At 44.4% G+C, this 13,696-nt stretch overlaps 1 protein-coding gene across 5 annotated transcripts in view; it reads left to right on the top strand.

Moving 5' to 3' along the window:
* RGS7 (regulator of G protein signaling 7) overlaps positions 1 to 13,696 on the top strand; it is a 501,886-nt gene that overhangs the window by 215,224 nt on the left and 272,966 nt on the right. For all 5 annotated transcript variants that reach the window (XM_059145951.1, XM_059145947.1, XM_059145950.1 and 2 more), the window contains exon 3: positions 8,731 to 8,827. In XM_059145951.1, coding sequence (XP_059001934.1) covers positions 8,731 to 8,827 — 97 coding nt within the window. The remainder of the gene's footprint in view (positions 1 to 8,730; positions 8,828 to 13,696) is intronic.

The raw sequence follows: 13,696 nt of genomic DNA, 5'->3' as shown, positions 1-13,696 counted from the left end.
AGTTGAATTACTGAAGCCTGCCAGTCACTGCACAGAATGTTTACAATATAGTATGTGACAATAGGCAACTGGGGACATTTGACCCAAAATGTGTGACAGGAGATGTTTGAATGAAGAGCTTACAGTATAAGATTTTAATCCCATTAAAGTGAGCATTCTCAAATAACCCAAATTTCTAATGAAAAATATAGTGACAAAAGTAATACGTGCTCATGGTTAAAACACACACAAGCATACAAATAGTGCATAAATATATACCGTGAAAAATAAGAAGACCTCTGCCACCAATTCCTTATGGTGTCTGCCCCAGATAGCAAGATAGCCAAGGTGGGGGCTCATCATCAAAAAATTTATGCTCTAGCACATATTGCACGGAGCCCTGGGTGTGGTACATAAACAATGACTCTTGGAACACTGAAAAAATAAAATAAAATTTAAAAAATATTTATACTTTAAAAGGAATGATAAATAGGTACAGAATTAGCTTATGCAAAAGTCACACAAAGTAAAGTGGGGGGAAATACTGAAAAAGAATCCCAATAAAGTTCTGAGTTCCAGAGGAGCGAGGATTATATTCAGTTGGTAGGAGAGAGGCAGAGGAAGGGATTAGGAATGATTGTGGTTGGAAAGCCAATGCTGAGATTATCCTAGAAGCCTGACCGGATCTCCCCAGACAAGGTAGGAAAAGGAAGGTAGAACTCGAAGGGAGGAGGTGAGGGAGTGAGCCATAGCCGGGCATGGGGGGGGGCGTAAGGTGTTGGGAGGACCATGGGGAGTTACAAGGCTGGAATGGTGGTTTGGGGCCTTCCCGTGGAGAAACTTGAGGGGTCACTTAACTTCCTGAGGGTTCGTGGGGTTGTCAGGTCAGTCAAAATTTTTGAGACAGGACGACCTAAACAACTCATTCCTGAGTTCATCTGTCAGGGGAGCCGACTAAGGCTGGGTACAGACGGGAGTCCATTACAGAGAGAATGCCAAGCAGGCTACCCGACAACCGTGGAGATGTATTTGGGACTCATGTCAGAGAGGTGGACACAGCTGGATGCGGGCGGCGGAGGAGGAGGGGTTCTGGAAAGGTCATCACTGTCAGCAAGAGTCCCGCTCGTCTTCATCTTAAAGCCAGGGTGAAGCAACTGACCCAGGATTCGAGAATGTTCTGCGCGCTTCTTCTCTTGCCATCGCTTAATCCTGGCTACCTCTAGGCTCAGCCCAGTCTTGCCTCTCTCAGGAAGCCTTTCCCAGGCTCTGGAAGCGCGCCTCTTTGAGCTCCGGCTGCAGGAGCAAGTAGTCATTAAGACTCTTTTGGAATTTAATTGACACCTCAGAGGAACCAAAAAATTCTGAAAACTTAAGTTACTCTGTCATAGATATTTAATATTCTTGCCTTTTTTGACCTCATGGGCAAATAATACCATGGCCAAATATTATATGTAAATTGACCAAGCATCTCCTTTCCCTTGTATGGCTGTAAAAACTACTTTCGTGGATTTGCTTGTCTGCCCCATGGTTCTTCCCCGCATCACTTTTTGTCTTTGGCTCTCTCTGTTTGCAGGAGGTCGGCTTCTCTCTCTCCCCCCTAGTCTTCTCTTATATATTTTTTCCTACTCTACAGCTCGATTCCTGTGAGTTTCAATAGGTTTTTCCTATTGAGTAAAACTGGTGAATGCCATTGTTTTATCTGCCAACCCCCTAACATTACAGAGGATAATTTGGGCCCCAAATTCAGGTATGGGAATGAGAGAGAGAAGTAATTTCTCCCTGGGATTCCGGACTGTAAACTAGAAAACTCAAAAGCGAAGGGTACCATGCTTCCTGCTCTGTGCATTGGAGAACTAGGGGAAGCTTCTGGTCGGTGGAGAGACGTGAGGCAGACACAAGAGGGGACAGGATGGGAGGCAGAGAGAGCGTTCTCCAGGTCAGCTCTGCCTGAGACCCACTCACATTCTGATCTTCGAGTTAGACAAAGGATTCCACAAGGCTTACAACTCATTGATTTAAGTCAGAACGCGATCACTTGTAACCCAAATAATCCTAACAAATCTAACAAGCATAGTTTATATTTAATGGATTAATTTAGAAGAGTGGTTATATTCCTTGACATTGATGAGAGCATTGCTTTATTTAAAAACAAAGGAAAATAACATGCATAAACTAGAAAAAGCCTTTCTCGGGACACCTGGATGGCTCAGTCTGCTAAGCGTCCAGTTCTTGATTTCTGCTGAGATTGTGATCTTAGGGTTGTGAGATGAAGCCCGGTGGTGTCGCCAGACTCTTACTGGGTGTGGAGCCTGCTGGAGGTCTTCTCTCTCTCCCTGTTTCAGAAGACTGTGGGGACTCTGCCCCATGGTTCTTCCCTGAATCACTTTTTGTCTTTGGCTCTCTGTTGTTATGTAGGAGGTCTCTTTCAACAGTAACAAAACAACAACAACAACAAAAGAAAGAAAGAAAGAAAGAAATCTTTATTTCTGTAAAATCACAAAAGCATAAAATCTCTACCTTTTCCCGTTAGTTACTGCTTTTGAAAAAATAAATCTGCATTCAAGATGAACTAGGACAGATTTACATGTACCTGGATTTTATGTGTGTATTTTTTAAGTCATCATTATTGATGAAAATGGTTGCTTTTTCAAAGGAAAAAAGTAATTAATTCTGATTTGAGATACTGACAACCATCAACTGTAACATGAGGGAAAATCGTCCCAATTAGAAGCAGCTTTAATTGAATTATTGTAGCAGAAAACAGTTGGGTTGCAAATTTTAACCTCATGATTCTTATTGAACCTTCGTTAGAAGCTGATTCTGCTTTCTCTCTGTCACCGCTGACTTCGGAAATGCAAATTGTATTCTTCTTTAGCAAGGCTTCTTGAAGGAAAAATAATTAATAGGCAGGTTTAAATTATGTAATAGCTGCCACCGCCTGATTTTCTAAGGTATCTGAAAACCACTCGACTCCTCCTTTTGCCGGCACACGAAATGATGACAGCACACGGTAATTCCAAAGTGTGTGCACGTAGGAAAAAAAACATTCAATATGCCTATTCAGGCTCTCATTTATATTTCCAAATGCCCGTGCTTAATGTTGGAGTAGAAGAAGTTGGAAAACTTCCTTTGAGATTTTTGATTAATTCATTTCTCCTTCGCCTACAGTCAGGGTGTCTCTGCGTAAAGCTGCTGGCTTAATGAAATCGGTCGTCCTGATATTACGATCATGTTCTGGCAAACATAACCACAAGTAAATTTAATTAAACTGCCATCGTTTAGAATGTTATGAAACTGGTACGGTTTCAAGGCAGAGATTTTTGTTTTCGTCAGTATGTGGGTGTCCCCTGTCTGGCAGGCCCCTTTTGAATTAGTAATGCTCTTCCAAGATGTACCTGCATAATTCGCTTTCTCTTTCATTCCGCCGAGTGTGAGGGCGGGCGCTGTTTAACCTGAGCAGTATTTGAAATATATCACAAACATTGAAATGACATCTAAACTCTTCCAAAGGAAAGGCTAATTATGAATTCCCGGAAAAAGAGCCGTGTGCTGGAGTTCAACGGCACCTTTTATCTCAGGAGCTCATGCACGACACTGAACTTGAATCTCACAACCACGAGCAGGAAGACAGCCTCACAAACAGCCTCTGATTTTCCCTCCTGTTTTGAAGGAAGAAATTCCTCTCATAAACCAGCTGAAGAATCCCTGAATGAAATGAAACAAAAATGATAATGTTTTAGTTTATTGTCCACTAAGCTCTTCTGTCCCAGTATTTCTGACCCAGCCTATTTTCCCCAACACATGTTAGATAAAAGGTAAACAACAAAACACACACACAAACAAAAACCAACCATTTTCAACATCTCAAGCATCTCAAACAATTTAACATGCACTTTTTGCATTGTGTCTCGGAAAAATTAACATGTGTTATAAACAAAAATTCAATGCAACCTCCCCCCTTTTTTTGAACCTTCCCTATGGGCCAGGCCTTTTATACATTAGCAAAACAAAAATGAGTAAGATGAGATTTCTTTTTTCAAGAAGTTCACGTCTAAGGGAGAAAGGCAGTTATAAGATAATAATTAAATGTGAAGATTTTGTAATCTTCAAGTTTTTGAACAGGTTTTGATAATCTCAAAACTACTTTGCAAGAGACAATAATTTTACCCTTTAACACACATAGAGGATCAGTTTGCACAGGGAAAAAGATGACTTTTGCAGAGGCCTCAATCTCAGTTCAATTTTTCGACCCTTTAAACTTCAAGAGGCAAATTCATCAAGAAGCTCTGACAGCAGAGATATTTTCACTTTGTCAAAAGTGAGTGCAATCTCATTTCTCCCTTTCCTCTAAATATTATCTTTCCATAGTTTACACAGTCCTTGTTTATATGTGAAAATATTTTTCCTGACATTTCTTCTAATCAAATAAGGATCTTTTGGGGGACAACACAAACCCAGTCTTCTATAAGAAATCTGAGAGAGAGCTTGTCCATGGGTATCTCTTGTCTACTTCGTGATTGACAGTTGGTTGCTTCTAATAAATATTTGGCATTTAACCACAGCTGTCTTTGCCAGCTGGATTGTCAACGAAAGGAAAAGGACTTGGGGCTTCCTAGTGCTGTGATGAGGGAAGAAACTTATGTTGATGAGGACAAAGATGATGGTGATGATAATGGTAGCACTATGGGTAAACATTTCATTAACATTGTTTCATCAGTCCTCAGCCCTGATAAGGTATTTACTGCTATCATCTCCATTTTACAGATGAGAAAACCGAGTCTCAGAGTTTTAAAGTATCTTTCATGTTTGTACAGTTTGCAGGTAGCACAGCCAGGATTCAGAGTTACGTCTGACTGGCCTCAGAGTGTTCTTAATCACGTTGCTATCTGCATTGCTATTAAAAGGTGCCGACAGTGGACAGCCGTCTCTAAAAGGTCCTGGTCAATTTAACGGGCTCATCTCTTTGTCTCTGATGGGGAACTGGCTCTTTGACTTCAGTGAGGAGACCTAACCAGTTCTAAACAGTGATGATTATTTCCAGACTTATGTAATTTTGTAGCTAGAAGAAATCTTACCAATCTAACTTCTTATTGGAAAGGGAAGAAAGTAAGACTCAGAGAGAGCCTCCGTGCCCAGCGATGCCCAGCCAGAGCTCAGTGTTCTGCCCTCCCAAGCTGAAATTTTCGTCACCTAGAAATGGGCTAAGAGAGTGGAAACAGCCTAACCGTTTGCAATTCAGTGGCACACGGATAAAGATGACAGGTAACAGAGGGATTAGTCAGTAGATGTGGGGTGTGTCAGTATCTTCACGGGGACGTTTGCGGCATCTGAGTCCTTTGGCCTTACATTTAAATTGTCCCAAAGAATTTTGGTACTTAGTACTGTTACTCTGCAGAACGTCATATTCCCTCTTGCTGCCCAGCTTGCTCTATCCATTTGTCTGCTTTTAACGTTCTCTTTCTCACCCGATTTGCTCTTGCCAGTAGTGGGAAAGCAGATAGATCTAGTGTGTTCAGGCCACGCTTAATATAAACAGAAATAGACTCCAGCTGGGTGTGGAAGGAAACTGCATTAACTAAGATGGATGTGTTGGTATGTAGGTAGTAGGTAGATGTTTTAGAGATTTATTTATCTGAGAGAGAGAGAGAGAGAGAGAGAGAGAGAGAGAGAGAGAATAAGCAAGAGGGGCAGAAGGAGAGGGAAAAAGAGCCCCGGGCAGACTCCTCACTGAGCCTGGAGCCCAGCTCGGGGCTCATCCCCATCACAATGAGATCGCGACCTGAGCCAAAACCAAGAGTTGGACACTTAACTGTCCCAGGAGGTGCCCCAAGGGTGTGTTTTTATATGTGGCCTTTTGGACTGATTTCAGCTTCTGGAAACCAGATCATTCTTGTCTTTGTCTTCCCTTTTGTGTTTTCTTTCATTGTTTTGTTTTTAGCTGATTCTAGGCCATGGTAAAGTTCATGATGATAAGTCATATCTGAACAGAGATAAAAACACCTGACTGCATTTCAGTGACCACACTTTCAGTTTAGAACACAAATCCTCTTTTTATGTGGAGCTTAACTTTTTTTCTGTTATGGAAATTATGGCTCAGAAAGATTAAAACTTTTCAAGTACAAGCACAGAGCTCACTCTCAGTTCCCAGATTCCTGATCTCGTTCCTTCTGGATCCAGTGATCCACTGAACCGAGAGGTGGTGTGATTACAGAGAAAACGCCTCTCTCTACTCCTAGCAACTTTAGTTGAGTTCCAGTATCACAGGCGATTGTTGCCACATCCTGAGGCACAGAGGTGTTAAGGGGCATCAGAGGAGTTTCCCCATCTGTCTGATCTGACCTGGTTTAAACTGTTAAATGAATAATGCAAGAGTCCGCAGGCTGGCACTAGACAAGGTGAGGTACCTCTTCTTCATTCCTGGACACTGTCAGGTGAATGAAAGGCAAACAGTAACAAAACAAACAGAAAAGTAGGACTATTTTTGTGTTTCCGTACTTAGACAAGATGTGTTTATTGCATGAAAAGATCTAGCTACTGCTGGGCTCCTTGGAGGGCCAATAAAAACAAAAACAAACAAACAAAAAAACAAACAAAAAAAACCCCAAACAACAAAAACAACAACAACAAAAACCTTCCTTTTTCTGAATTACAAACCAGTTGAGAATCACAATCAAAGCATAAGGCAGAAAGGGTCAGAGTATCACCTGCATTGCTGTGATGATCAAGCTATTTTTGAAGAATGTTTGCACAGACATAAAACTCTAATCCCCAAACTCAATCCTGATCCCTCTGACTCCCTCACTAGGGCAGGCCTTTCCCACCAGCAGAGGGGCATGTGGGCTTCCCCACTGAAGGGGGATGGGCCTATGACCAGTTTCTCATTCCCAGCCCTTTCACCTGGTAAGTCGGCCCGATTTCCCTGGAATGGCAGGTGTGAGGCATAGGAAGAGGCAGGGGAGTGAGACGGTGGTCCTCCCTCTACATTAAAAATAAATAAATAAATACATACATACATACATACAAAAATAATATAAAATACAAAATACAAATACAAAATAGAATACAAAAAAATAAAATAAAAACAAAACCCCAAAAACGTGAGGAATGGGGAATAAACATCCCTAAGCAATGGGGCGGGGGGAGCAGGTTGTAGACATTTGAAGTCCAAGGTTTATCGTCTATGTACAGTATGTACATATATAAATATGTACATATATAAATATGTTGTATCATTTAACCTTAACCTTAAAATACTTTACCCCCCCACCCAGCCCCAACCCTACCTTGCACACACTGAAGGAGTTGCCTGTAATATTAGTATCACCATTTAAAGGTGAGGAAGTGGCCTTAGGTCGCTCACCTTGCTCAAACCAGGTGAACGCAGTTTCTTGAGGAGCAGAGTCCCACGCAGACCTGACTCAGGAACCCATTCTCCCCACATCTCTGGTGAACCATTTCTCATGTTAATACATCTGAAAGGACTTATCCAGGAAAGTAAGATGTCTTCGTTGAAAGACATTCTGAAACCATGTTGATAGGAATTCGGTAGTTCACCAATACAAAGTTTAGACTGTGATTTTGTTAACGTTTTGGGGGGGATAACTTTAAACTTACAGAAAAGATACAAAAATAGTTGTAGAATTCCCAGATGCCCTTCACACAGCTTCCCCTAACGTAAACATCTTCTAGAATCCTAGCAAAATTACCAAAAACAGGTTATTGATACTGGTACAACATTATTGGGTCAACTACAAACCTTACTCAAATTGTACCATGGTTTTCAATATGGACTGCGACTTCTTTTGAGGACAGCAACTGTATTATATTCACTTTCATATCCACCGTGCCCACTGGGAAGTCTGGTCTGGAGTCAGTGATCCAGAATGAGTAAATGATCTGTTTGTGGAATGAGTAAATGAGTGAATGGATGTCGAGCTCCATAATACGACTTCGGTGTGTTTGTGGACATACGCGTGCCACAGCATAGAAACACACAGGGATTGTGATCGGAATGAATGGTATTCAGATCTGAATTCCACATTAGGCTTTGTAAAGTATAGTTTGTTACAATGGTGAAAAGTTTTCAAAAGTAAAAGAGAGTCTACTAACCGGAAATAACCAGATACAGCAGAATTCATGAAATGATCAGAAAGAGTGTTAACATTCATTTTATCGTGAGTGTGTGTGTGTGTGTGTATGTGTGTGTGTGTGTTTCGTGTTACACTTCTGTAAATGCCCAGGCGGGAGAATCAGCAGTTTCTGGCAATCGGTCTTGCATTTATGGGCAGGTTAAAGAAGTTGACATTGAACCAAATTACAGAAACTCTCTGGAGGAGGAACTCCACACGGACGCTTTTCAGGCTTCCATTTTCTTTTGCACTGAGTTCCACAGAGATAACATTAATGAAGTGAGAATTTCGCTGTGACAGTGGTTTCTGACAGCTTCAAAAATAAACACTCTTTTATCTCAACCTTTATACCTGAGGAATGTGAAACCAGGAGAGAAGTAATATTCAAAGCACAGAATTCCTTTTAGTAGCTTATTGGACCTTGAAATGGTCACCTTTCTTACTGTTTTCTCCATCATCTTTTAACCAAACTAAAAATATCAACGTGAAAAAGCGTAGAAAGGCAAGGATATGGCATTACACTTAGTTGGGCAAGACTGGTATTAATGTTGTTATGAGAACTGATTTCTCTGAAAAAGTTCAACTTTTAAAAGGCTTTAATTATTTTATTGTTGTTACTTAGATGGAAGACGTCATAGCACGCATGCAAGATGAAAAAAATGGAATTCCCATCCGTACCGTCAAAAGCTTTCTTTCCAAGATACCTAGCGTCTTCTCTGGTAAGTGTGCGCTCAGCACAGAACTGCTTTTTTTCTCTAGCACCTTCGGCATAACCGTTGAAAATCAATTCTTGCCACTCAGTGTAGAAACCTTCTGACTCATTTGTCCAGTAACTCTTAGGAAATACCCATGCCGTGTTCCATATCATGTGAGATCCTTGGAGTGATAGTAAAACAAAACAAAAAAGTGAAAATCATGACCTTACCTCACTCCGGGTCAGTGGCACAGATGTGACGAGCAAATGGGAAATAACAGAACATGATCTTAAAGATGTACGAAGCAACATGGTAAGATTATGTATAAAATGAGGAGGACGAGGGGTGTGTGGGTGGCTCAGTGGGTTAAGCATCCGACTCAGGGTCTCAGCTCAGGTCTTGATCTCAGGGTCATATGTTTAAGCCCTAAGAGGATGAAAACCATCAATCAGAGAGGGATTCCTGAACAGCGGTGATGGGTGAGCGGAGTTTGGTGACTGAGTAGCCCTGTCAGCTTCAAGACCTCCAGCTGTGGCTGCAGATCGGGTGACCAAGGTGAGGATGTGTAGAGAGAGAAAAGTGTGGAAAGGCTGGAACAGACGGTCTGCGGTCGGACGATGAGGGTCTTTGAAAGTCAACCCAAGAGTCTAACTCTGATGTATGGAGAGTCTTCCCGCTCTCGCAGAGCACATTATGATGAAGGTGCTTGGGGCAAAATGGCGTTCAGTGAGGGCTGTTGTCACCATGATGTCCAAGGCCTGTGTAGGAAGAGTTTGGGTCCAACATTCTCATATCCAGGGAGTGAAGGGATAGAGGGGAAGCAGGAGCGTCTGTTAAATAACTGGCATGTAGGCTATAAGAGGACACAACCCAGGGGGGTTAGTTTTGTTTTTTAAATGGGTGACTGTGAGACTAAGGAGTTCTTAGCAGAAGTAGAGAATCCTCGCAGTTGGATTGGAAGTGACTGGAGGAAATGGTGGTTAGAAATCTGTGCTCCAGCTCCAGGAGATGGGGGATGCCCAAGCTGTGGGACTGAGGCGTGCTAGGCCTGGGCTAGCGTGGCATGGAGAAGCAGCAGAATCAGACAGACCAGAGCCTTCATGGTGCGTCAGCAGGGGAAGGACGCTGGGCTGGGCCTGTGGAGGATTTGCTTGGTGGGGTTCCTGAGCAAGGGTTCCGTGCGGATCCTGAGCAAGCGTTCCGTTGTACTTCCTCGTGAACAAGAGTTGAGAGAAGAATGATGGTCAGCAGGTCCTCAGCCTCGGTGAGAGGGTAATGGGACCAGAATACAAACAGGCAGGCCCCGTTGTTGGGGTTTGGGGGCTGCGTTGTTCTTTGATGAATGGGAGAGAGAACAGGGACCAGACGAGACATGGGGTCTCACGAAATACACCCTCTTTTTGCTGCCACTGCCTTCCACGCCCACTGGGTCCCAGTTTCTTGCTCTCCTCTGATGATGGCCTGTGTCATCTAGCGTCCGGGGCCTTCCGCCTTCTCACTGACTCACTTCCTGACTTCTGGGTCATTTTTCAAGATGAAATTCCGTCCATTCTTTAGAAGCTAGTTCAGAGAGCTCTTTGGAGAAAACTATCCTGAGCCTTCATTCTCTGTGCTCTCAAAAACAAAAAACAAAACCTTGTTATTTGCTTCGCTCATAGCATTTATTATGCTCTACTTTGGCTTATATTTTTGTATCCTCTCCTGCATCCTCTAGAAGATCGTAAAAGCGCCTTGGAGTCAGCGACTTACAGAGGTAACTTTGTACCTAAACCCAGACATGAACAGCACTCCTATTTTGATGACCAGTGAGAGAAGTGACCTCCTGCAGTTCCCTCGCGCAGAGGTTGCACACTGAAATGCAGTCAGAATCCGGCAGATGGGAGCTGTGAGTTACCCAGCCCTCTGCCCCGGGAACAAGGGCCAGGTCCCCCGCGCATGGCCTGTGTGAGCGCGCGGCAGTTCAGCGGTGTTTGATGACGAGATCCGTAGACACAAATGGCCGCACAAGAAAAGTTTAGCTCTTCAGATTAAGCAGGGCTGCAGGTTCGAGTTACCTGTTTTCACGGTGAATCTAAAATTTTTTGTTGAGTTCTTCAAGGAGCAGTAAATACCTCACTTGTGCCATTCCCCTACGGTTCCGTAAAATTTCATACAGCTCCGGTGTAGCATCCTCCTGGAAGAATGTTCAGCTGACAGAATTAAGATCTTAATTAAAAAGTAAGATGGGGGGCGCCTGGGTGGCTCCGTGGGTTAAAGCCTCCGCCTTCAGCCCAGTCATGATCCCAGGGTCCTGGGATCGAGCCCCACATCCGGCTCTCTGCTCCTCGGAAAGCCTGCTTTCTCCTCTCTCTCTGCCTGCTTGTGATCTCTGTCTGTCAAATAAATAAATAACATCTTTTAAAAAGAAAAAAAGTAAGATGGGACATATGGATCGAGAAGGAACCAGGGGACTTGTTTTAACGTTCATTGGCATGAAACAAGGTGGTCCTTATATAAGGACAGTATTGATGACGTCTTCGTATTAATGTAATGAGTTTCTACTTGTCATTCTGTGTTTCTTAGAGACTTTTCCTGAGCTCTGCCTCCCGGTTTGATGATCTGTTTTGCTGCAGATTTAACTGACATAATAGTATTAACATCTAGTATTTACCAACCTCTTTGTCGCGACAGCCCCGCATTGTAACGGTCTGAAGCCCTGTCTGCTTCACTAGCAGTTTTTAGTCTTTGGTGATCATTTTCCTCCCCAGATACTGCCTGCAGGGATGAGGGATGAGTCCCCATGTCCTTTGCTGGTCCCTCGCCACCTGCTGCTCGCTCTCCCGCCTGCCCGCCCCTCCCTCCTCCCTCCAGGCGTGCCTCACGGTCTACCATGGCCTACCGCAGAGCTCCTAGAGAAGGAGCGCATCTGCTGACGTCCCGGCCCTTAGCACAACCGGAAACGGATTGTGGTGAATGAGTGACGTCATGCGTGAGAGGAGGGTGGTGGGCATCTCTGGTACTGTGAATCCGGTTCTCTCAGGTTTCCCACGGAAGCTCGCTAAAGCCCTGATGCTCAAAACATGGCCCAGGGACCAGTAGCGTCGGCCTCATCTGGAAATTTACTTAGAAACGTAGTAGGTGAGCCCACCCAAACCCACCACATCAGAACCTCAGCCTTAACACTGACGCGCAAGAGTAGGGTCCCAGGGCTGACTGGGGTTCCAGGTCAACACCTGTGTTTTACCCAGGGCGCCGGGTGCAGTGGCCAACTTGCTTGTGCGGATCTTTTTAGGGTTTTCACAGGCCCTGATTATTATTATTCATTTTTTCTTTTCTACAATCTGACCTCAGTCAAGCCTATCCCAGCCCATTAAATGTTTTTTGTTTTTGTTTTTGTTTTTTTAAGATTTTATTTATTTCTTTGAGAGACAGAGCTCACAAGTAGGCAGAGAGGCAGGCAGAGAGAGGAAGGGAAGCAGGCTCCCCGCTGAGCAGAGAGCCCAATGCGGGGCTCGATCCTAGGACCCTGTGATCATGACCTGAGCTGAAGGCAGAGGCTTTAACCCACTGAGCCACCCAGGCGCCCTGATTTTGTTTTTGTTTTTTTTTTTTTTCTCTTGTGTTTGTTTTGCTTGGGGGAAGGAGAAGGGATTTGGAAGAAGAATCTGGTTTCTTTACTCCCACCCAAGAACCTGCTCAGCATCTCAGGTTGTGGAGCGACGGACACTGTCCAGTGACCCTGGCAGCGCCTGTGCATGATGTGTATGTCACGGCGGCCAAGGAAGGCCCCCACCTGCCTCTGGTGAGGACAGCTCTGATGAGAAAGCGATCATGCCATCCTACCCTCTCACGACATCGCAGATCCAGACCCGATCCCATCAAAGAATCTTATGACACAGATAATATAGATGTGATTTGGGCTTTTGGGTTTTCATTTCTTTACTTTATCCCGTCCTGATAAACGCATTTCCTCCAACTAAACATCCAAGCCTTTTTTTTTTTTTTTTTTTTTTTTTTTAAATTATTTAAGTCTTAGAACTTTTAATTTTGGCCTCCTGGTTTCTGCAGTGCCAAGATCGGGAGGAAAGTCTTTGAATGAAGCCCCACGTTAACCCTGTGGGTAGGAGATCGCTTTGGGTGGAGCGATCCCACTGTGTCTCCCCCAGGTTGCTTCCTCACCCGCAGGAGTAGCTCAGGCGGTTCTGACCGTGGTGTGCGGCCGGACCCGTCCCGTTTAGGGGGTGAGCTCGGAGGTAAAGGCCGACCAGAGCCTGGCCTGTCCGTTCTCTTTCCCGGGATGCTTTCTGTTGCGTCTCCCACACTTCAGCTCTGTGTGTGCGTGTCTGGCGCTGAGATCATGAAAAGTTGGGGGCTGGAGAGTGGGCCGGTGGGGAGAGAAGCGAAGCGGACCTGTCTGACGCCCGAGAGCCACGGACCACGGGAGGAGAGAAGAGGAGGAGAGGGGCAGAAAGTCCTGGGCGCCCCGTGGCTGTGCAGCCCTTGTCCCAGCCTTCTGGGACCCAGTGCTGGGACCTCACGCGCTTCCAGTGGGACTGCACGGCCCCTCCCCCACCCCAGCACGCGCGCCTGGGGGGACACACACACACACACACACACACACACACACCCCCTGCCCGGTAAAACCTCTACCTGTCGTTTTGATCAGTTCTTCACTTCCCTTTTCTGTTTCGGACTCCTGCATCTGGAGCAGATTCCGTGGGGAGGCTCTTAGGATTGCAAGTTTCCGAGCGCTCCCTACAGGTACCTAGGGCTGAAACGCATCCAGGCAACTTGTATTTCCGAGCTGAAAATATGGGTACAGATGGGATTGGCGTCCTCTAGTCTAGGAGACCCGATAACTATTTTTCTTAAGGATTTTTATTTCAGGTAAAATTTTTATTTCAGGATTTTATT

The sequence above is a fragment of the Mustela lutreola genome, chromosome 14 (assembly GCF_030435805.1).
Source record: "Mustela lutreola isolate mMusLut2 chromosome 14, mMusLut2.pri, whole genome shotgun sequence".
Classification (NCBI taxonomy): domain Eukaryota; kingdom Metazoa; phylum Chordata; class Mammalia; order Carnivora; family Mustelidae; genus Mustela; species Mustela lutreola.
The sequence above is the reverse complement of the archived record's forward strand: the minus strand, read 5'-3'. Positions and strand labels throughout refer to the sequence as shown.